The sequence below is a fragment of the Podarcis filfolensis genome (genome assembly GCF_964270895.1).
Source record: "Podarcis filfolensis genome assembly, chromosome: 1".
Taxonomy (NCBI): domain Eukaryota; kingdom Metazoa; phylum Chordata; class Lepidosauria; order Squamata; family Lacertidae; genus Podarcis; species Podarcis filfolensis.
The window spans coordinates 122,324,721-122,348,886 of record NC_139604.1 but is presented as its reverse complement, the minus strand read 5'-3'; the positions used below and the strand labels follow the sequence as shown (position 1 = coordinate 122,348,886).

General features: G+C 42.3%; 1 protein-coding gene across 21 annotated transcripts in view; it reads left to right on the top strand.

Moving 5' to 3' along the window:
• The first annotated feature begins 8,087 nt into the window (after window positions 1–8,087).
• The window catches only part of PPP1R13B (protein phosphatase 1 regulatory subunit 13B), a 65,785-nt gene continuing 49,706 nt past the window's right edge, over window positions 8,088–24,166 (top strand). For 6 of the 21 annotated variants that reach the window (XM_083611137.1, XM_083611127.1, XM_083611126.1 and 3 more), the window contains exon 1: window positions 8,088–8,538. In XM_083611137.1, coding sequence (XP_083467263.1) covers window positions 8,530–8,538 — 9 coding nt within the window. In that variant the 5' untranslated portion in view covers window positions 8,088–8,529. Of the gene's footprint in view, window positions 8,942–19,969; window positions 20,365–24,166 lie in introns of those variants that run through there. The other 15 variants (XM_083611145.1, XM_083611144.1, XM_083611125.1 and 12 more) reach the window with 12 other exon arrangements.

Genomic DNA, 24,166 nt, shown 5'->3' with positions numbered 1-24,166 from the left:
CCTACCTCATATATCTTCCATATATCCCTCTGGGCTCTTATGGTGAAACACAAGCAAGAGCTGAAGATCATTCTCTCTTACCAACTAGTAGCCATCATGCTCTACCTTTACAACTAGTAATGCTTCTGAAGACCAGTTGTCTGAAACTGCAGAAGGGGAAGATGTTCCTGTGTTTTGGTTCCACTTGCAAGCTTCCCATAGGCACCTGGTTGGCCTCTGGACCAGATAGGCCTTTTGCCTGATCCAGCATGGCTCATATTAAGTTCTTATTTTCTCCCTGCCCTGCCAGACAACATGGCTCCTTCATTCTTCCTTCCAGCAGAGACTCATCAAGTAAGACTTAGTAAGGAGGCTTAGTAAGCACAAACTTCGGCCAGTTTCTCCCTACCCTTTAGGCGTGGTGAGTCCTACCAGTGCTGGCTGGTGCCCATTGGGGCTGGTAGGATGGAAAGCAAGGAGACCATCAGCAGGTGCAGCCAGAGCCAATGACAGGCAAAGCCAACTAATTATAATTTTGTCCTCCCTGCTGAGTTTTACGAGAGGCAACACGTCCACACCATACATTTGAATGGCTCCCTCCAAAGAACCCTGGGAACTGTAGCTTGTTAAGGGTGCTGGGAATTGTGAGAAGTAAAGTACAGTACTTGTGATTAAATGGGGGAGCCATACACTTTAAATGACCCATGGCAGAGGAAGTGACACCCTTGGACTGGTTGTCCAAGATAAACGAGGCAGGCAAGCGAGAGCAAACAGAGGTTGATGAGGACAATGTTCCATTTGTCCAATGGGTCAACCTCCACCGACTCATTCTATACTTCACCAGGAGTCTGGCTCTGTTCCCTGCTGCTGTTCTACGTCAGAATGCATGACCTAACGGCAGTGACACAGAAACTATTATGATACCTGTGGGTGGCACCCATCTCTTTGGGCTTACTCAAGATAAAGCTTTTGCAACACACTTTTTAAGGGAGATCCCAAGAACCCAAACTTACCTGTTGCTGGCCCATGGATGAGTCGGGGCGGCGGCAGGGGGGAAGGAGGAGGAATACAGATGTATCAACAATCACTATCCCAGGATAGACAGCATATTGAGGCTGCATATCCTCCCCTCCCCCACTGAGGCATCTCTGGTTTCTTCCCTCATTTGGAATGCAAATGACAGACATACTAATGCCAAAAGTCTTCCCATCCTTTTTTTCTAAGGCACTGCATGAACACTGATTAAATGTGCATTCATCTATTGCTACTTGTGGGCTGTAGTCCGATATGCATTCACCTGGAAGTAAACCCCACTCAGCTGAACGGAGCCAATTTCTGTGGACAGGACTGCACTTTTTAAAGGATAATGGCATTTAAAATGGTTGAAAACAATGCCTGTTTTAAGACATTGGTGATCTCTTCTACGAAACATGTCATCTCCTTCTGTACCTACTTTAAACTTAATTTATTTTTTGTTCTCTTGCTACAAAGCTATGGAATGGAAAACAAAATGCTTCCTTTTAAGAGTTTGTGGGGTGTGAGGCACCCTAAATTCCTGGTTCCAATAACAGTTAGAATTAATCAAGGTTTGGGGAGTTGAACTGCAAGCAGTGATCTCCCAGATCCAGTAGGGACTCAGGTTGGAAACAGCAAAGGCCAGTTTCCTGATGAGGTTCACCTGATGATGGCTGGTCCTTAATATAATAAAAGATGAGCCATCAGGGCATTCAGTACCAGGGTGACAATTCACAGGGTTAGCAGTGAGAAGGAAGAAGGAGAGGGGCAAGGAGAACTATGTTGGCTGGCTGTGACAGGCTATAACCAAGAGACAGAGAGCATGGCTGATTTCTCTGTTCTGAGAGCCAATCCTGCTGCAACTATAGAAGCCAGAGACCTTCTTGGAAAGACAATGCTCTGAACTCCCTCCATCTAGGCTCAGGTTGTATATATGTATAAATAAACCATACATCATAAAGACACCACAGTTTCTGCTGTTGGCAGTTGCAGACCCAAAATCTGGAACCAGATAAGGTATGTTTTCTTACGAATCAGTAATGCACTTAATTCCATGGGCACTTTAACTTTTCAATAAATCTAAACTTCTGCTTAGCATCCTATCTTATCCTTTCCTAGGCTTTTATTCTAGGTGTACCGGGACCATAACATTTTGGTCAGCACACATAACATATTGGCTGGGTTCCAAATAATGACTTTCAGGTGCACCAGGGTTTTGGGTGTGACTAGCTGCTTTTTTTTTACATGTTTCATTTGAGTGGTGATACTCAAACACATATTACATAATATAGTTTCCTGTTTGCAGATTACAAGGTGAGGGGAATTTTCAGCAGACAAACAAACCATAGGGGAAGCTAGGAAGGTGCATTAAAACACTCAGTCCATTGGTCCTTCAACTCAGTTCTGTCCACACCAGGGTCTTCAAAAGTGGTTGATATTGATTCCCTGGGGGTGAATGAAGACCTAGGGTTCAAAAGGGCTTGGGGGGGGGAGAACTTGGTGAGGTGTTGCTCCTCACCTAAGGTAGCTCAAATATCTCAAGGGCTGACATGTTACCTTCACTTGCTTTGGTGGCCGCTGTCCTGAAAACATGAAGCTCCTGATGCACAACATGTTCATCTCCCATGTGTGAGGAGTGAGGCCCGGTGGAAGATTCCCCCTTTATATCCAGGCCACAGAAGTGAAGGTGAACAATGTAGATTTCAACCCGGAGTTCACAGCGCGGATGGTACCCAAAGTGGAACGAGCAGCTTTGGCAGAGGCAGTGGAGGTCACCGATCAGATCTGTCCCCTGAGCCCATCCCTGACTTCCGAGAGCAATGAGGATTTCCTTCGAAAATTCCATCATGTGCTGATGAAGGTGGAAGTGGTGGAAGGTGTGCTGAAATGCCGAGATACTGGGCGTGAGTTTCACATAACTAAAGGGATACCTAACATGTTGCTGAGCGAAGAGGAGACATGAGCTGGTTTATGTCAATGGAGCTTTGAGAAGCAAGCCTTGCCGGTGAGGGGGGTGGTGGGATATGTTCCTGTGGAAAGCCCAGCACCCTTATTTTTCTGTGGGGGGAAGGAGATGCTCTGAATATAATATTGGGTTGCTTTTTTGTGCATGTAAATAAATGCAAGTTCTTGGGGGGAAAAATCTCAAGGGCTGTCACATGGAAGATGGAGCAAGCTTGTTTTCTGCTCCTCTGGAGGGTAGGACACAAACCAAAGGCTTAGAGGATCCTGACGAAACATCAGGAAGAACTTTCTGACAGTAAGGGTTGTTTGACAGTGGAATGGACTCCCTTGGGAGGTTGTGGACTCTCCTTCCTTGGAGGTTTTGAAGCAGAGGTTGGGTGGCCATATGTCATGGATGCTTTAGTTGAGATTCCTGCATTGCAGGGGGGCTGGACTAGATGACTCTTGGGGTGCCTTCCAATTCTGCAATTTTGTGATTCTATGTTGGGAAAAGCTTCACCTCTTAAAACTCCAGCAATGCAAGGAAGTGATTAAAACTGCTGGAAGATACATGCAGCATGAAAATGGAAGCCAGGACAGTACAACGTATGTTTCCAGCACATTCTTTCCTCCAAAGAATCCTGGGAACTGCAGTTTGTGAATTGTGTTGGGAACTGTAGTTCTGTGAGGGGCAGGGGTGCCAACTTGAATAAAATATGGGGGAGCAGGTAAGTTTGACCCCACAAAACAGATCACAAGACACAGTGTTTGAATGGCAATGCCCATCCACTTTGGAGGGACCGGTCTCCTCAGATATTTTACTGGGTCCCTAGGACTTGACTCCTATGTTGAGGGGTGAAAACTACAGCTCCTGGGATTCTCTGAGAGAAGCCACTTGCTTTAAATGTATGGTGTGTACGCAGCCTAAGTGTGTCACAGAACCACAGAATTGTAGAGTTGGAAGGGACCCTGAGGATCATCTAGTCCAACCCCCTGAAATATGAAGCTGTCCCATATGGGGATTGAACCCACAACCTTGGTGTTATCAGCACCATGCTCTTACCGACTGAGCTATCAATCCATTTAAAGTTACCCTGCAGGATGTCTGCTTATTGTCACAGAAAAACATTTCAGATTGGTTATTATTATTTAAAATACGAAATAATAATAATAATAATAATAATAAATAATAATAATAATAATAATAATAATAATACCCCGCCCATGTTTCTCCAGCCACTCTGGGCGGCTTCCAACAAAATATTAAAAATACAATAAAACATCAGACATTAAAAACTTCCCTAAACAAGCCTTGTTTTATTTTCAAAGCTTTATTTTTTATTTTTTTTTGCAATTCAGTGTTTGTGAATCAAAAGCCCCCCTCTGTAAAAAAAGGATACCGACAACCACTTCCCACCCTCCCCCGTGTTAGAGACCGACCTTAGGTTAACGCCGCGTACTTGATCCCTATAAAAGCTTTTGCTTTGCTTTTTTTTTTATATTGTCCTCCAGGCAGCCTGCACGGCAATCTCGCCACCTCCCAATAACCTCGCCTTCAGGGAGCGCCGGGCGGAAGGGAAGGGCTGACCGTGGGCCCTCCCTGCTGCTTTTCGTAGTGCGGGGAAACGCGGCGACAGGAAACCCGGGGAAAGGGGCGGGGTCTCCGCTCTCAGCATTCCATGCATGCCTCGAGTCAGCGCAAGAGCCTGACAGCGCTGGGAGAGCCCTTTGCAAAAATGGCTTTTGTCTGCTGCCCATAGGGAATAAGGCGGGGGTGAGGAGGAAAAGGAAGAATTTCTTTGCTCCAGCAACCCTATTTTTAAACCACCATTCTCTAGCTGGCCAGGAAAAGCAGCAGAAGAGAGAAAGCGCAAGGAAAATGTGTGCGTGTTTTAAAAAAAATATTTTTAACCAGCTCTATTTCACCATGAAAAGCAGCAGGAGACAGCCAGCACAAGGAAAATATTTCCCCACCCGCTAAAATATTTTGAGCACTGCCTAGCCATTATAAATAGTGATAATGAGGAGCTGTCAGCATGCCACACCCTGGGAAATGGCTTTGACTTGCCATCTAAACCAGGTGAGGGTAGCCAGTGGATCTCAAACCTCAGTGAGTGAGGGACTTCCCTGCATGTGAAGATAGGCTTCGGTGGATTAAGTGGATGAGACCAATACTGGGTCAAACAGTCAAAAAGGTGGTTCCTGCATGTGCTGTAGATGGAAGTGAGGGGCAGATGAGGCTTGTCAACCTGGGAAGGTAGCCCATCTAGGAGAAGGAAAACTCTGATCCTAAACCTCCACTGCCTTGCAGGATATCTTGGGGAGAATAAAAGGCTCAGGAGCAAACCCTACACAAATCCGGAGTGGAGTCCCTAAGACAGTTAGATGGTGCCTTGTACACCTCCTTCCAGTGACTCCTGCAACCCAGCTGTTACGAAAAGCATTTCTCTGCTTTCCTTTCGGCCACACCTGCAAGCACACACCCCAGGTTTCCCCCTAACTTTGTGGGAGCCCGGTGTGTGTGTGATGTCACACAGTGGGAGAAGATCGCCGCAGGAGGGCCCGGAGGGAGGGCCCGATGCAGGTGGGCCTGACAGTTCAGGTTTCCTGCATCTTGGCTTATGAGTGAGCAGCTGAAGTGACCCAAAGTGGTTTTGGGGCCAAAAAGTGGTATGCAAATAAACCACGCCATACCATAAGAAGGGCCAAAGGGCTCTATCAACTCCTCTCTCGCTGCTCACATCACAGCAGACGGGTTAAAGAGCCTTTGTTTGTTGCAGCTTGGAAGAAAGCTGACAATACGACAATAATATTGTCTGAGAGGGTCCTCAGATAATGATCTTTTCTGCAGCAAATATGAGGCATTTTCAGGCTTAGATTTGGCCCCTGGACCTCTTCTACTTCGGGGCATGTGTTCTAGTTCATTCTATACACAACCAGAAACAGATTTCCTTCTCCTAAAGAATAAGGTGCAACCTGCAATGTGGGACACAAGAAATCCCCCTCCCTAAACAATGTCTTAAACAATGCCCTTGAGCATTATGAGGGCTCCTCAAAGGTTTCATATGCTGCCAAACTCCCAGCCAGCATGGGTTCTATCACTCAGCTGCTCATATGCGGTTTCCTGCACCACCACATAATCCACTTCTAAAGTTTAGGCTTTCTATCAACCACTGCCAAAATCAAGGTCTATGAAAATAAGCAAATTATGCTATGCAACGGAAGGAGGAAACCACAGCGGAAACACAGACAAGCCTTTGATATATCAGGGCTGGGAGAAATAAGGAAGAACTGCAGAGGAAGTATGTATCTGATTCTAATTATGTTTATTCAGAATAAAGCCCTGCAGATCTCAATGGGGTTTACTTCCATACAAGAATCCTAAATGAAGTCAAAACAAGAGTGAGACCCATTGAACCGAGTGTTGTGTGTGTGTGCGGCGCGTTTTAGGATCCTAGATTGATCATGAAGCAACTGATTTGCAGGAAGCACAAGGAGAAGCAATCCCAAATCATAAATGTATGTGGATAAATTTTCTCTACCGGATTTCAGGCTTTGACTATCCTTACATGGGCAGATCTGGCCCAATTCAAAAAGCAGAACAGGTGAAAGCAGAACAGAAGGGCAGAGGTGACTGGCCTTATTTTTTGAGTTGCAAGGGGCTATGATTTATCTAAAACAGGAGGCATTGAGGTGAGTGGTAGGGGTGGGAAAACTTTCCCCCTTCTGGGTAACATGCAGGGGGCGGGGAGGCATGGCCAGAGGCAAAAGTGGCTGCAGCAATATAAGTAAACACTACCTTTGTGCAGTGGACTAAATTCTACACACATAACACGCCCTTTTATCCTTGCAGGCAAGCAAGAGGCATGAGCAGAGTTCAAGGACACATTGCAGGCAGGCAAAAACATTCAGGGAGGATGTGAAGCAAGTGAAACTGTGCTGGACCCTGCTTAGGTTTGCGAATGTGCTAGAAGTTTTATTGCAACATCCACAAACTGGGGGAGAGGGGAGTAGAAAGATGTCTCTCTACCCACGCAAAGCCACTGAACTAAAACAACGCATTCCACCAGGGAAAACAAATGCACCAACTCCCCAAAAATTCAACATGGAGAAGAAGGCTATCAATGGCCCCAATGGCTATGCTCTGCTCACCACAGAAATGCTTCTGAATACCAGTTGCCGCAAAACACGGGAGATCTGCCCTTGCGCTTGAATCCTGCCTTTCCCCCAGGCGGCTGTTTGGGCCCCTGTGGTGTGCTGGGCTAATGGGCCCCATATTGGATTGATTCGATTTATTATACGCATGTGCCGCTTTTCATTCAAATGAATGCCAAAGCGGATTACCAAGGGTGCAAAATCGATCACATGACGTGACACCATAGCTGTCAACTTTTCCCTTTTTTTGCGAGGAATCCTATTCGGAATAAGGGAATTTCCCTTTTAAAAAGGAAACGTTGACAGCTATGTGTGACATGCACAGAGAATTTGAATGGCAATGCCAATTGACTTGGGGGAGAGCTCTATTATTAGATGCGGGGTGCGAAGGGGCCTGGGTCCCTAGGAGTTGGTTCCTATGCAATCAACAGTAATAAGACCGAACACTATACAGTGGTACCTCGGGTTACGTACTTAATTCGTTCCGGAGGTCTGTACTTAACCTGAAACTGTTCTTAACCTGAAGCACCACTTTAGCTAATGGGGCCTCCCGCTGACGCTGTGGAATTTCTGTTCCCATCCTGAAGCAAAGTTCTTAACCTGAAGCACTATTTCTGGGTTAGCGGAGTGTGTAACCTGAAGCGTCCGTAACCTGAAGCGCATGTAACCCGAGGTACCACTGTAGAGTGTGTCACAAACACAACACAAATCACGTAGAATAATTAGCTAATCCCCATAATAATTTCAATCTAGAAAACACTGTTCACAAAGCAGGGCTTCTTCTTCTTACTGCCCAGCTGCCAGCAAGAGGCCCTAACAGGTGAGTGCGCCCGGCGGGGTGGGGCTGGAAAGCGACGGTGAGGAACAAATTGGAGGGGGGAGAGGAAACCCCGATCGCTTGCATTTGCTCCCCCGCGCGTCACGTGGAGCACCAAATCCAGGCAGGCAGGCGCGCGCCCGCCCCGCTCGCATTCCTTCCCTCCTCTCCCCCGCCCGCCGTCCTGCGCCGCGCCGCACCACGGCCAGCCCCGCCCCCTTTTCGCTCCCGCCTCGGCCAATGGGGATCCGCCGCCATTAACCCTTCCCGGGGCGGAGCAGGGCCGGAATTCTGTGTGTGTGAGTGTGGAGACTGAGCGAGGAGGGGGAGGGGGAAAAAACCTGAGGAGAAAAAGAGGCGGCGGCAGCAGCGGCGGCGGCAGACGCGGAGGAGGCCGCGGCTTGGATTCCGACGGCGACGGGAAGGGAAGCCGCCGCCGCCGCCGCTGCGACGACTGAGGAGAAAAGGAGCCCCCCGAAGAAGGCTGGCCCTCCGTCCGGCCCGGGTGGGCAGCGCAGCCGGCAGCAGGCCTCGTCCGCGCCTCCCCACCGCCGCGCGCCCGCTTCGTCCCTTTCCCTCAGAACGGAGTCTCGGCTCGGGCCTCAGCGGCGGCGCCGGAGATGATGCCGGTGAGCGGCGGCGGGGCTGTGAGGGAGGCGGGCGGGCTTCTCTCCCTCTCTCGGGCGGGATAATCCTCCCGTCCGTCTGTCTGTCCCGGCGGAAGGGCGGCCAAAGGCAGGCGGCTCTCGAGTAAAAGGGAAAAAACCACCTCATGTGCTCCCGCCTCCTCGCCTTTCCTTCGATCCCGAGCGGGGAGATCTCAGGAACGGCTCCCTTCCTCCCTCGCCTATCCCAGGAAACGGTACAAAACGCACGGCAGGGAGGGATCCTGTCAACCCCTCTTTTCGCAATCGGAGCCAGGCTGAGAGGAGGCTTTAAGCTGTAAAGGGGGAAACGAAAAAGCCTAATCCGTGATGATTATGGCTAGCACTGGGTTGTGGGGCCGGCGCTGTTTAAAATAACGACAGGAAGGTTGATTTGTTGTTTTTTTTGGTCGCCCTTTTGTGGGTTGATTGACGCTGTCATTGTTGTTGGTAGAGGAGGAAGGGGGAGCGTAATCCAGGCGAAAGAACTGCGAGGTGTGTTTGCTTCCTGGCTTTATGGGTCGGGCATTGTTTTGTGTCAGCCCCTGCTGCCTCTGAATGGGCACCGCAGAAGCACCTGGAGGTAGATGGAGATAGAAGGGAATAAAAAGAGGCCGGGCGCACGAGCAGGCTGCAATCCGATGCGCACTTGTGTGTAAGATCCACTGGGACTCGGAATACCTGCGCCTTAGTTTTCGTGCCCGCTTGCTTTTGAGTAAAGCCCCACCGAATACAGTCGGGTTTGATTATTTCCAAGGAAAGATGCATAAGGCCGGGCTGCGGAGTTCCCTGTTAACCCTTCTTTGCATCACTGCTATTTCTTTATTAAAAATGTGCGATCTGCACGCCCCCCCCCCCCCACGGGATATGCATCTATAGCTGCTGCTTGCGTTTTCCGCTGCTTATTTCGGCATCAGTGAATATAGGCTTGCTTTGCTGCTTTGACTTTTTATTGCATTGGCAGGGTATTTCATTTTAAAATGGTTGTTTCTCTGATGGCCCGCTTTGTTGTAAATTTATTTCGATTCCTTGGGGAAATGCTTCATATTAATATGTGGTTTATTTATAGCTAGTTCTTAATGTTGATTAGTGAATTATTCATTTGTTGGGTTCGGAAGATTACCGTATTTTGCCTCAATTGCTCCCCAGCGTTTAAAGAAAAGGAAACTTGGAGGAAATCTAAATCGGAAATTCCAAAATAATTCACCCTCCTAAAACTATATACTGCAGGGATTCCCACCCTTAACTATATGGAAGTGAGATAATGCTTGGGTATGAGAAAATAAGAAAGAGTAAGCAATGAATTAGGATTTATTATTATTATTTCTTCATGCTGAGAAGAACACAGGAAGTAGTATAAAGGGGGTTTGTCTGTTGCAGTGGTAATGTGTGGCTTAAAATGCCCCTTTTGTCATACATTGTAAGACAAATACACATTCTCTCCCCTTTGTTGGAAATCTTAAAAAAACAGTCTGTTAAAATTGGCAAAAATAGAGTCACTGGAATGAATGGATTTACAGAATTTGGTTATGATCTAGGCCTCTGAAGTGGAACACATATACATGCATGTAATCTTACTGACTTTAGCTGCAGTCCATTAACCAGTTCCTTTGGAAGAGTATCTCCCATGACTTACTCGCCATATTCCAGTATCGGTGTTATGGGGATTTCATCCCATGAGATGTAAACCATGATAGTGTGTGTAGTTCTTCTAGTATGCTCATGTAATAGCCTTTGTCAAGGCTGTAGCTTATGAATTTAAGATGATTGTATATGTTGTTAGGAGGGAGCTGTAAAACAGGCACAGTCAGTTTTACAGGCATAGCATGCAACCTGAAACATGGCTTGCATTTTCTGTTTCTGGATTGTATGTATTTTAATGCATAACTCTTAAAACAGTGTTTCAGTTATTATTTTGCTTTTTGTTTTAATCTAGTGATTCATTAGTGCCTATATTTTGTATTCATTTTATTCTTATATTAAATATTCTTTTTTGTCATATGAGACTGCAGTAACAGCAATGACTTTTGAATGTTACTTCATGTACCTTTCAGAAACATTTTAGTAACAATGATCCCTCTGTAAATCTGATACTTCATACAATTACTGCATTTCCAGTTACATTTTGTTCAATCTAAGTACAGTACTAGATACCACCCTGGGGTCCTTTGGGAGGATGAGTGGAATATTAAGTAAATAAAATAAATAAATAAATGAAACAGGATTTGTTTTCCTTTCATGGCATGAAGTAGTAAAGTGATTTTCTTGATTTTTGTTTGATTTTGTATCTGTCATAATGCAGAAGATTATGCATAGAAAGAGTAAAAAACTTATAGTGACTCTGAGTCCTGACCTTCAGCACCAGGATGCTCCTGTTCTTGGCTTCAGCATAAATTGCATATATACAGAAGTATGTCCAATTGTCTGATACCTCGCGTTGTGAATGAGGAGCTCAGTACAAGCAGAGTTACTTTGAATTGACCACAGCAGCTTTGAGCCTATGGCAGCTATCCACAAACCACTTAAAATAATTTAATCCTACTCAAGCCACGGTGGCAAAGCTTTATTAAGTGTGTACATTTATGTTCTGTAATAAAAAGGCCAGTATCATTGGGTATTGCAGTTGTTAGGGGTAATACACATATGCACTTAGGAGCCCCCTCAAAGTTGTGTTGTACCACATAGACATTTGCATTGCTGCATTACTGGGTGGGGTAGGAGGATTAAAGGGTTGAACTGTACAGAGTATCTCCCCTCTCCTACTATTGCATCACAGACCCACAGACTCATTTCAGTGTGGTGGAGCAGCTTTTCCTTTCAAAGCTGGTTTACTACCAGCAGTCTGGCCAGCTGTAGCTTTCTCTATCTTAGTCCACCACCCTCAATTGCAGCATTTTCCCAGTTCCTTGCCCTTACATACTTTAAGACTGGAGGATTCACATTGAGTAGGACAGGAAACTGGAAGAGCCTGGCAGGAGCAGAACTGTGATGTTTGAGAGCCAATGTGGTGTAATGGTTTGAGTGATGGACTATGATGTAGGAGACCAGGTTCAAATTCCCACTCAGCCATGAAGCTCACTGGGTGACCTTGGACCAGTCACCATCTCTTAGCCTAACCTACCTCATAGGGCTGTTGTGTGGATGAAATGGAGAAGAGGAGAACCATGTACACCACCTTGGAAGCTAAAGCTCACTTGGAAGATAAAGGTGGTATATAAATGTAATAAAAATGGTTAATGAAATGAAAACCTTAACAGGAGCTGTGATGGGTATGAGATTTTCAGAAGCAGGGAGCTCAGTTAAATCAAAAGTCCAATTCTGTCCCAGTCCTTTCTCATCTATGCTGTGACTGTGGCCATGTTGGAAAGCATTGGAGCTCTAAAAAAACAATGTATGGATAAACCCAAAGAGATAAATGTAATTTTGTAGAATACTGTTTTGAAGTGATATTGGTAAAATTGATCAGAACTATATTGGTGAGGTCCTTGTAGTTGTGCTTTATTGATTTTTAATTTTTTTTTAGCATATATGGTAGATGAAATATAATGGTCAATTGCTACTCTAGCAGCATGCCAAGAATGGAATCTAGAAGGTGGAGTTATGCTGATGTAGGTTGGGGTTGTGATCAGTAGACTTGTGGGAGGAACTGAAGAGTCTGCAATTGGAGACACTGCTGACTGGGGAAGACCTGCCTCTGGGCACAAACACTGGAGTTGTCAGGAGAGGGGCAATATTAGTTTGCATCCAGTAGGACTGTGAATGCTTTCAATTTGCTTAAATGGAGAAAATAAAGGGTTTGTTCCTATTACAGAAAAACAAAGAACTGGTGTTGGGGAAACCAGCACCTTTGGCACTATTCTCCAAAAGACTCCGGATTGCACATGTACCCCACTGGTTATGTTGACAGGCATCTTAATAGAGTAGATAATTTTTTTTTATGTATGCATATACAAGTATTTTTAAAACACTTCTCTGTGTTCATCATGCCCCAACATTACATTTTTGTCATGCTAGATAGATTGTGACAAAGGAGAGCTGTTGGAACTCTGTATAGAATACACAAATCCACAGTGCCTTCCTTCCCCATTCCCTTTTATTATCTCTGTTTTTGCTCATTTCCCCTTCACAATCCATCACTCCTCACTCCTCTGTCTCATTGCTTCTCCTCTTATGTTTAGGAAAGACCCTCTAAGGTAGCATCAGCTTATTTTAGGGCAAGATCCTGTATACCTAAAGGAGCGTCTCCACCCCCATCGTTCAGTCCGGACACTGAGATCCAGCGCCGAGGGCCTTCTGGCGGTTCCCTCATTGCGAGAAGTGAGGTTACAGGGAATCAGGCAGAGGGCCTTTTCGGTAGTGGCGCCCGCCCTGTGGAATGCCCTCCCTTCAGATGTGAAGGAAATAAGCAGCTATCTTATCTTTAAAAGACATCTGAAGGCAGCCCTGTTTAGGGAAGTTTTTAACGTTTAATGCTGTATTGTTTTTAATACTCGATTGGGAGCCACCCAGAGTGGCTGGGGAAACTCAGCCAGATGGGCGGGGTATAAATAATAAATTATTATTATTATTATTATTATTATTATTATTATTATTATAAGATAAGATAAGATCCTAAACAATATGGAACCATTGAGGTGGTGCCATGTTGTCCAATATACTGTCTTGAATTTGATATTACAGTATCTTAAATCAAAATAGAATTTTGCAACTGTAGGCAAAACATATCAAGGATTTGATCATGTGATCACTGCAGTAAGTTTGTTTACTACCAGTTGCTAGGGAGCATAAGTGGGCAAGCACTGTTGCATTCATGTCCTGCTTGTGAATAACTTCTCAAAGGCTTCTGCATGGCTTCTGTGGGAACAGGATGCTGGGCTAGATGAACTAGCAGGGCTCTTTTTATGTTCTTGCTATAACAGTACCTGTTGAATTTCAGAGCACTAAATGTAATTCTTTTGGCTTTTCCAATATAATATGGTGGTGTTCGTGGGAAACTTTTGGAAATCGTTTTTTGTTGTTAAAATAAAATTTCTATTGACAGTCTCAGCCATTTTTCCATATGTTGAGTAGAAAGCAGAAGCAATACTATTTTGGATTAAGTTTGCATTGCTATTCTACCCAGCTCTTGGGAAACCCTAAAATTCTATTATTCTAACCTACTTGGTTCTAGGAGATGTCCTTGAAAACAGTCTTTAGTTTTGAGGTCCAAATTTTAACAAGAATGTTCACAAACTAGAGAAGATTTGGAAGGCATTAATATAATGGGTTTCAAATTGAACACACACCCGTAATAGAAAGCAGTGCACTGACTTCCTTTTGAACTGAGAGGGTTGGGGGTGGGGGGAGAATTGCTAGACTGGTAAAAATAAAAGACACAAACATGTTAGTCAGAGACCGTGCTTTTTGAACTGAGGGGGTTGAGAAAAAGAATTACAATATACAAAAATGTTAGAAACAGTGGCATAATATAAGTCTAAACAAATTTCTTGCAGTAAGATAAGTAATATTGCTGAGCTATTACTTTTTCAAAATGACCCCTTTGACTGTAAGAGTGGCAGGACAATAAAAGTAATTGCTAAGGGAAGGTGTGAATGAGTATTCCTTCAAGAGGCCTGACATATTTTTTTTCAGCCATATTCTGTGGATGGTAATTGATTTATGCTTTGGGGCAGTATTGCCTATTAGGCAGTATACTATGTATTTTGCCCTACCAAAACATGGATTCAGGTATCCAAGAGTCTGGGGTTGTAATTATGCAAATACCTAGTAAGCCTAAATCTACAGCAGGGTGACACTTTTATTAGGACCAACTAAAATGGCAAAAAATAATAAGCCAGCTTTCAAGTTCTGCAGAGCTCTTTGTCAGACACAATATTAAACTGTGTGTGTGTGTGTGTGTGTGTGTGTGTGTGTGTGTGTGTAAGTTGGGAGTGGTATAGTTGCTCCTCAAGTCTGCAATTTATAACTATCTTAAAGAGGATCCAAGGAGGAGTGTTGTAGGCATAATTGGATTAGACTCTCGAGATACAAGACAGCATGTAATGCTTCTATTTTGGGGCTTTCAAATAATTTAACCCTTTTTTGCCATTTGTAGTTGTATGCGGCAGCTTACTTTTTGAAATTTTTTTTTAAAAGAAAGGTACTGATTTTTCTGTGGGTTTAGAATATTTTATGTATTACTTGTTAAGGTTGTTTTATACTGTATTATACTATTTTTGCTGCCTTTGAGAAGTTTTCTAAAAGCTTGGATATTAATTTATTACATAATAAAAATACGAAAGTATTGGAAGAGAGTTAACACATGAAGCAAGACAGAGAGAGACCTGTATTCATGAGGCAGAGAGTGAGATGGGGCCAGTGAAGATGTAATACTACCAATGTCTTAAGCCTTGTTAGTAGATTGGAAGCAGGCCTCCTTCCCGAATACCTGTCCCTTACCATCTTTAACCACAGTTAAGCGTGGGTCAGCACTGATATTAATGATAACTAATGCAAACTAGAGTGGAACTAAACATTTCAAGGGAAACACTACATTTCATTTTCTAACCCATGTGCTTGTCTAACCCTGTGCTTGTCACATGAGTATAGTAGTGGGGACACTACCAGGGGGAAATTGGCAGGTCCAAGAGGAGGGGGAGAAAATAGACACTTGCATGTGCATATGAGGCATATTTTTTTCACATATGCAGTGGCATTTTAATACATTTTCAGTCTTCCAGGAAAAATGGAATGGGTTAGCAGCAATGCCTTCCATGAGTCATACATGGAGTTACACAGTCTTAGGAATCTTTTTGTGATATATTCAGCCATTGCAGCATAACTGTCTGTCTATAAGAAATAAAGGTAAAGTGTTTTGCTTGTGCAGCCAGACATACCTTAGTTGCCTATAAAGAAATATTTCATGAGCTGTTTCAAAGGTAGCAAGACTAAGCCAAAGTTTCTTAGCTGTCCAGTTAGTTAGGCACTTCAGAATAAAGTAATGGGAGTTACCTATTCAGTTCTACAATTTACTTCAAGGTTCTGAAAGAAACATGAATGCACCAATAAAATAAGATGCAGCTCCATTGTGTCCCCATCTCATAAGAGCATAAGGGGAGCTAGATTATTTATTTATTAAAAATTATACCCTGCTTTTCACCATATATGGGTCAAAAAGAAACTTAAACAATAAAATTATATAATACATTTTTGGAGTAAGAGTGGAAGTGACTAATTAGCTGTCAGAAGGCAAAAGTAGGTGCACAAACTGGAAATGGCTAATGATGGGTGTAATTACAAATGCATGAATCTTTGGCTTAATTAAGGCACCTGTTCATAACTTTAATTAGGGATCCCTTCTATCATGGGTGTATAGCAGGCTTCCTCAAACTTGGCCCTCCAGATGTTTTGAGACTACAATTTCCATCATCCCTGACCACTGGTCCTGCTAGCTAGGGATCATGGGAGTTGTAGGCCAAAAACATCTGAACGGCCGAGTTTGAGGAAGCCTGGTGTAGAGAGCCGATATAGAACTAAACTTGATTATGTCCAGGTTCTGGAGTTGGCATTGTTAGGCAAAGAGCCTTTGATCTGAGCTTCAGGGCATTGCACAAAAAGGGGTTGTCCAAACTAGGTAGTTAGACAAGATATCACTTGGAAAGGAAGCATGATGCAAGCAGGCTAGAGCCAAATGCAAGAAAGAGTAACAAGCCAGATAAGAAAGCCTAAATTGTTGTCCAGATAAAGTCCTGTCATAATCTGGAAGCATTTATAACTAGGTGGTCATGAGTCAAATCAATGGACTATCTAAGGGATGGAGCGATACAGGAGCCTGAAGGGAATAGTACTGCCCTATAGCTTTCCACTGTGTAGGCTTCAGTGGCCAGTAATAATGGACATCAGCATGCAAAATCACAAGCTCCTGTTTGATCCCATGACCCTTTTTGACCATAATTCCCCTTTTACTTGAGCAGAGCACTTGAGACTCATTCACATGTATTTATCCTGAGATAGCAAACCCTTATCTTGCTTCACTCTATAATTTGCTTATAGTATCAAGGGATTACACAAGGACTTAAGTGAGTTGACATTGAAGTAGTGATATATAGAAGTTTTTGTCTTTTCTTAGTTTGCATAACTGACGAGGTATGCAACATGACCTCAGGTATGTAAAGGTGGATGAAATTCAGGAAGCATATATAGTTGAAAATCTCTTATTCTGGCATGCAACAATTGCTGATTCACCGTAACAATCTTAAGTTAACAATCACTGAAATAACTTCAAGTATTCCTGTTTGTGTAAATAAGCCTTTAGTGATTGTGTCCTATGGTTAATTATCTAAGAATAATAATAAAAGGAGATTTAGAATTTATATGCTGCAGATTTACTGTATGTGAATTACTTAAACGTAGTTTGAGGTGTAGCACCAATATATGAAAGTATTAGGTTTAAAATATCCTTCTCCATGGTTACCAGACCTCAGTTCCAATTCCATAGACTGTTTCAACCATGAGTGTGATAACTAGCGCTTGGACTCAAACCCAATAACATTTTTCATTTAGTATGATTTGCTGCCATGCTGTGTTGAAGGCACTAGTGTAAGTGTCTTGAGCCATTGCTTAAATAAACCATGAAATCCATCTCAACTTGTTTCTCTGAATGACTTAGAAGATTTGCAGCTTCATTTGCTCCTGTATATATCTGCTTTGCCTTTTTATTTTATGGCTATTTTGTAAGTACAATTTTAGATTCTTTGATGCAGAAAAAGACTATAGTAGGGGATGAAATCTCTGTGGTGAGTGCATGCACATCTTTGTTAAAGAGAACTGTGTGCATACAAAGTATTTGTGCATGTATAATTTACTGGATTGGAAACCATAGGTGCAAATCCTGCACTTATTAACTGTGTAATCTTTTCTATCTATCTATCTAGTCTGAAGTAAGCAGCACTGATTTCAGTGTAACTTACTTTTAGGTAAGTGTAGTTGTAGTCTTAGACACACATTCAAGTGAGGATATGCAGTCTATCCATACTACTTTGGTTTGATTCAAGTGCAGAGTCTGATGTGCATTTAAATTAAAATTGCATTCTTGTGCTGGTTTTGTTTTTGTTTTTTTGTTTGCTGCATTGTGTATGACCAGATTTGGATTAGGGCCAGTAGACAAAGAAAAAAAAATACTTGGTGGCTGATTTGGGTATTTGAACCACATCTTGTTTGCTATCATTTCGAGCAGAAAGCTGTTGTCTTGACTATGTTTGGGGATATGTTTGAGCTAGCATAAAGCCAGCTACCTTTGGTATGTATAATAATAATAATAATAATAATAATAATAATAATAATAATAATTTATTATTTAACCCCCGCCCATCTGGTTGGGCTTCCCCAGCCACTCTGGGCGGCTTCCAAAAGAATATTAAAATACTGTGATACATCAAACATTAAAAGCTTCCCTAAACAGGGCTGCCTTCAGATGTCTTCTAAAAGTCTTCTGGTAGTTGTTGTTCTCTTTGACATCTGGTGGGGGGGCGTTCCACAGGGAGGGCGCCACTACCGAGAAGGCCCTCTGCCTGGTTCCCTGTAACTTGGCTTCTCGCAGTGAGGGAACTGCCAGAAGGCCCTCGGTGCTGGACCTCAGTGTATCATGTGGTTCTACTTTCGGAAGTGAGAGGAAGCATTTTGTGGTTTTGTATCTTTCAGCCATCAACAGATCAATTAGTGTATCTTTCTAGAACTGCTTTCTAAATTTTATATGAAAATGTTCTTATTTCCAAAACTTAATCTTAGCTGTACATTAACAGAGTAGTCCTATATATGTTTTTCTAGAAGTCCTATTGAATTCATTGGGACTTACTCCCATATAAAATGTGTACAGGATTACATCCTAACTAAATGCCTTTGCATTTCATGTCCCAAAGTGAAGAGAGAGTGGGAAAATAAAACTTTATTGCTTGCATAAAATAAGTAGAACTTGACATGAAGTAAAATGAAAGATGTACTGTACTAATTATTTACAGTCTTGTACTGTTTTTATAGCACCACCCTCAGTGTAGATCTGGTTTTTGAGTGAGAGCTATAGACATTGCAAGCCTATCCCACCACAAAAACCCCTACATTAAAGTGCTTCTAAATCCTTACATTTTTCAAAGCCTGCTTGAAGCTGCTTAAGAAGGAGAAATGGTTTATTTTCCTAATTAGCCCTTGGGGTGAGCTGTTTCACCTATTTCATTTATGGTACTAAATGAATAATAGCATACTAAGCTGGGCAAATATGGCTATCTGGCTTCGTAACCAATGTTTGCATCAAGGAATGAACTTGATTTGGTCCACATTTTTCTAAACTAATATCTAACTTTGGCTTAATGTGAACACACAGCATGCTCAAGAGTCTCCGCTTTCCTCCTACCCACATTCCTGACCATGCTACACCAAGAGAAACAAACTATAAGCCTTAGTTTGTTGTGTTGTCTGAACCTGGACTTGTGGGTTGTTTCTCTCCTAACCACAAATGGTAGTCAATATATATTCTTCTCCTTCCTGGTTGTGGTTTGTTTAGGGAAAAACAAACCATGAGTGCACAATACAACAAGGAAGGGCTTGTGGTTTGTTGCAAAGTGAGGACTTGGGGGCAGCATGCACCAGTGTGTTGCTTATTCATGCTAAACCCGAGTTAAAGATTTATGGTTTAATGTGAAATGTGGGCACAGTCTCAATCTCTTGAGCAAAAGTAATCAAAAAAGTAACTGTAATTACTTTTATATTTTGTGTTAAAAACCCCCTAACATCTTGAAAATCTAGCCAATTAAATATCAAAAGACATTATGTGCTTTATGTAGTTGTAAGCAACAATTTTCCCAGTTGCTGACATGAATTCTGCGATCTGGGGTACTTTTTCTTCAGTATATAACAGTCCTGTAGTGCTGGATCTTAATTTAGGAGCTTCTGTCCATGTTCCATAAAAAGTTTGATGCAGGTCATTTATATGGGGTTGATGTCATGCAAGCTGATACCATTTAATGGGTGCAGATGATGGAGGGGAGGCATTGTTTGAAATTGGAAGTAAGAAAGAGAGCTAATTTGTGCACCAAGTCACAGATTTCCTGACCCTTGTATAAATGCTTACCACTGTTGCTATTCCTTTGTCACTGCAAAAGGTTAGCATGTTTGATCATGGAGATACATTTGCACATGCTGCACAATAATGATTGCTGCTGAAAATAATTACTGCTGTTGATATCTATTGATTTTAGTATATGTATATATAATTGGTAGTGAGAACTGTCTTCTATATGGCAGGTAGTAAACAGACTAAATGCTACATTTCTAAAGAGGGGAAATTTAAGTTTCCCTACTTATGTAATAATCACTTCCAAGTTAGCCCATTTTTTAAAATGCGACACTGCTTAAACAGAGGCAGCAGTTAGTACAACTACACATTTGATGAAGAGAGCTCCTCATGTAAGGTTACCTAATTAGGTGAAATTCAATCCACCATATCTACTTGCTGTCACAACTGTGCTCTGCCTTGTTTCATTAGGCTGTCTTATCTAGGCACGTCACTAGCCTCTTGTATTCATATAGCTGCAGACCAGACCAGAATATCCATTTAAGTAGATTGTAGCACTGTAGCCTTTGCACAGAAACTGTTTTAGATTCCAGCTTTCACTTTTTAAGTTCATTTTTAAATCTCTCTGTGTGGCTTTACACATGAGGAACATTCTAAGAATGATTGTACAAAGCGTCTTAAACACATCAAAAGAGAACATTTGGCAACTGGGGAGGAGCGGCCTGAAGCAGAGAAATGGGAAAATAGGCAAAATAATGAAAAAAAAGGTGAGAGCTAGTTAACATAACTTATAGCTATATTATTGTGTTTTGTTTTGTTTTGTTTTTTGTAGCATTCTTTTATAGGAGTGAACATTATCTTGTGATTCTGAGCTTTTAAGTGAAAAGCACTGTTTTCCTCTGTAGAGGTTTGCATGCGTCCAATGATGCTGTCTTTGTACATGCACTTTTTTGGAAAGTTGTTTTGCTGGCATGTTTACATTATGTGTTTGAATTCTTTTAAACAAAAGCAAATTTTAGAATTTGCTTTCAACCCTATTTTCTTGTTCCCCTAGCTTGTAGTATATTCATAATAATAATAATAATAACCACCAGAGGTTTGTGAGAAACAGCTGTCCTGAGCATATATCCGTATATGTTTCTTCCTCCTATTTATAGTACCCTGTAAACAAAAGCATTTTGCTAATGATCAACCGCTTCAGTCAGCAGAATTGGTACTACTATAGGTGCCACATAATACCCGTTCTGCATTTGTAAGAACTCAATTGTTTAGTGTGGCAGCACCTGCACTTTGGAACTCCCTGCCTATTGAGATCAATCAGGCACCTTCACTGTACTCTTTTTGACACCTGCTGAAAACATTCTTGTATAGACAACAAGCCTACCAAGATGCTTAGAAAGCTGAGGTAATTTTAATCTGTTTTAGTATTTTAATTCGTGTATGTTTTAAAGAAGGGTTGTGAATTTTTCTCAATTTTATTGTTTTATCTTTTTGTAAATCACTTTGAGATTTTTTAATAAGCAAGTGGTGTATGAATGGTACAGGTAGTTCAGCCTTTTGCTACTGATCATAAAAAGATACTGCTGCCGTTAGTCACATTATTAATATCTGTGAATAAATGTTTTTTGGGGAAATGCAATTTCCTGGTGCAGGGGATCTTTGTTTGTTGTACTGAAATTGGTGCTTATCTGGAGAATTCATAAGTGACCTGGCAGCTGTCTCCCAATCTTCTGATTTGTTTCATGCTGCTGTACGAATGACGGAAAAGACTCAAGAGATCTGTATTAGCTTGGCTTGGGGGGGGCGCGTATTTGTAAGTTGGAAAAGCAGTGCACATGTTGCAGTGAACAAGAGACTGCATAGTTGTGAGATTGGAAAGGTTGGTTTGCGTAGTTTAACCTTGTAGCACTGATTTAGAAGGTCATGCCTTAGGCTGTTTTCATAAGTGACAGTTAGAACAGTTTTTGTATTTCCTGTGTCTATAAATGGAATAAAAAAACCTACGTTACCTAGAATACTCTTTCAATGTTAAAATGGCTGCCTTCATTTTTTTAATGCTTTATTAACAATCACAAGCGTTAGATTTCAAGGGGAAATACACTCTTTACATCACTTGTGAAAATACCCTTAAGGTCATTTCATTGTTTTGTGTAGTTGTTACTCATTTGCTGTGTGTGATTCATTTTACTCTTTTCATAGATTTATATAACTGAATCTTTATATCCCAAGTAGAGAAATGTGCCCCCGAATTGTGTGGGGAGACTTGCTTGGGTTTAACTGGAAATACGTTATCCTTAGATTAGCTAATTAGGGCTGCATTTGACTTGGGTCTCAAATAATTTAGCCCCATTCCAAACAAAGGACCCACTGTGTTTAGGATGGGTCCTTCATCACTTATGGCAGCATACTGGGTGCAAGTACTGCAAAAGATACAGTTCTCATGGATCATGACATCCTAGGATCTACGATAACTACATCTTGTGTCTAAGATTCTGCAGTGGCACCCGGCAACTTTGCAAGGATCTTAGCATCAGCAGGATCACATGTTCCATAGATCTTGTGGCTTGGAAACTAATGTGGCAGTACTGATGGGCTAGGGTTGGGGAGGGCTTACTGATTTTATTTGTTACTATGTAAGATATTTTTGTGTTTTTATATTGTAAATTGCCTTGTAATCCTCGGATGACAGGTGGTATAGAAATTTTAATAAATAAGTAGGTAAATAAAATTAAGCTTCCCTGTTGTTTCCTGATAAGGTTGGATAGTGAAAGGAAGTGGTGACTGTGTTGAGGAGGGCTGGCACTAAGCCGAGCCTAACTTTAGAGCAGGGGTGCCCAAACTTTTTTCAAAGAGGGCCAGATTTGATGAAGTGAACATGTGTGAGGGCTGGCCAAAGGTGTTGAGCTTTTTTTAGTATTGAAGTTGCTAAGCTTTTTTTAAGATTTTACCCCAGGACATATACTGACACGGGGGCCAGATTAAATCGACTGGAGGGCCGGATTAGGCCCCCGAAACGGACTTAGGACATGCCTGCTTTAGAGGTTGGCTTTTATTTTAGCCTGGGAAAGGGGGCATTCTGCTCCATACTTAGAAACAATGGCTAGTGGAAATGTGTATGGAAATATGACCATAAAATGGACTGGGAAGTGAGCAAGTGAGCACTTTTCCTTCCCTCTCATGCTGCAATCCTACATATACTGACCTGGGAGTAAGCCTCATTGAATGCAGTAGGATTTACTTTGGAATAGACATGCATAGGATCTGCTGTAAGTTCATCTGCTGTCTCCTTTCCCTCTTCCCTTTAGCTGTAACATGTAACCATGTTAACTATATACATTTTTACACATTCCTTTTTATGGGTGCTAGGAATGTAAATAGATCTTTGCCAAAGGTGGCTATCGGTGTAATTAATTTCTGCTGGCACTAAGGTGCTGAAGCTTTCCTAAAGAGAAAGAGTAAAGCAGTACTTAGGTCCAGGACAACTTAGCTAACACTTCTGCCTCCTTCCTAGGATCTGAGGGAGAAATGGTGTTTTGTGTCTTGCCTGCCATGGAACCATGCACGACAGACAGACAGACAGACAGAGAGCCTTCCCAGTGGCCACACCCAGATCCTAGAATATCCTGTGAAATATGGTTGGCCCCATCCCTTGCTGTTTGTTTGTCCTTTTTATTCCAATAGACTTTTCGTTCTGTGGGGGACAGTGCATTCAGTTGCTGGTCCTCTTCTTCAATGGATCATAGAATGATTTTTTAATGGAATTTGCAAGGGCAGGATGTATGTATCTATAAACAGTCCCACCCCCCTCAAGTTAGATATTGCATGTTCCACAAACTCTAGTCTATTACCGTCCCTTCTCTCAGTTTTCCTGCAATACATAGTTCAGGTGGAGAAGATGAGCAGGCAGACATGCAGAACTGTGGAGAATATATAAATTGTTGTGGACCTTTTATAACTACTTCAAGTATCTTCTATTTTTGTAGCACTGCATTGGCTTCTGAGGCTTCTTAATGTGTCCATAGCAACATGTAATTGTATCTTGCTGACAAAATGTTTAATATGTTAGGAATCAGTACATACTCATGAAGACGTGCATAAATTTTAAAATGCACACCGCATGAGATCTATAATCATTTATCCTTTCTGTCTGCTGTTGGAGGTAGGGAAGTGCCACTCCAGAGAATATAATTCATTGTTCACAGCTATGTAAAACTTAAACTTGCATAAAATAGATAAGTTGTCTATTTAAAATAAAATAAAATACTCCTATCTATAGACATGTTGAAAGGGACTGGTTTGATAGGCCAAGTCAGCCAGGCAGTGTTTCTGTAAGTTGTTAGACTTTGTAGAATAAGTGTAGCAGACTGGAGGTAGAGATGGGCTTCATAGTCCATATTCTGCAAAGCAACTTAACTGCTGTTATGAGCAGAGGTTGTTAGATAGCTGAATGTTCCTGCCTCCATCACACACCTCACCCTGGCATGGTCTTTCTATATAGTGGAGTAGTGTTGTTACTAATTGGTTTCTTGGAATCCTTGCCTTCCTTTTGCACAGGTGAAAACTTTGTTA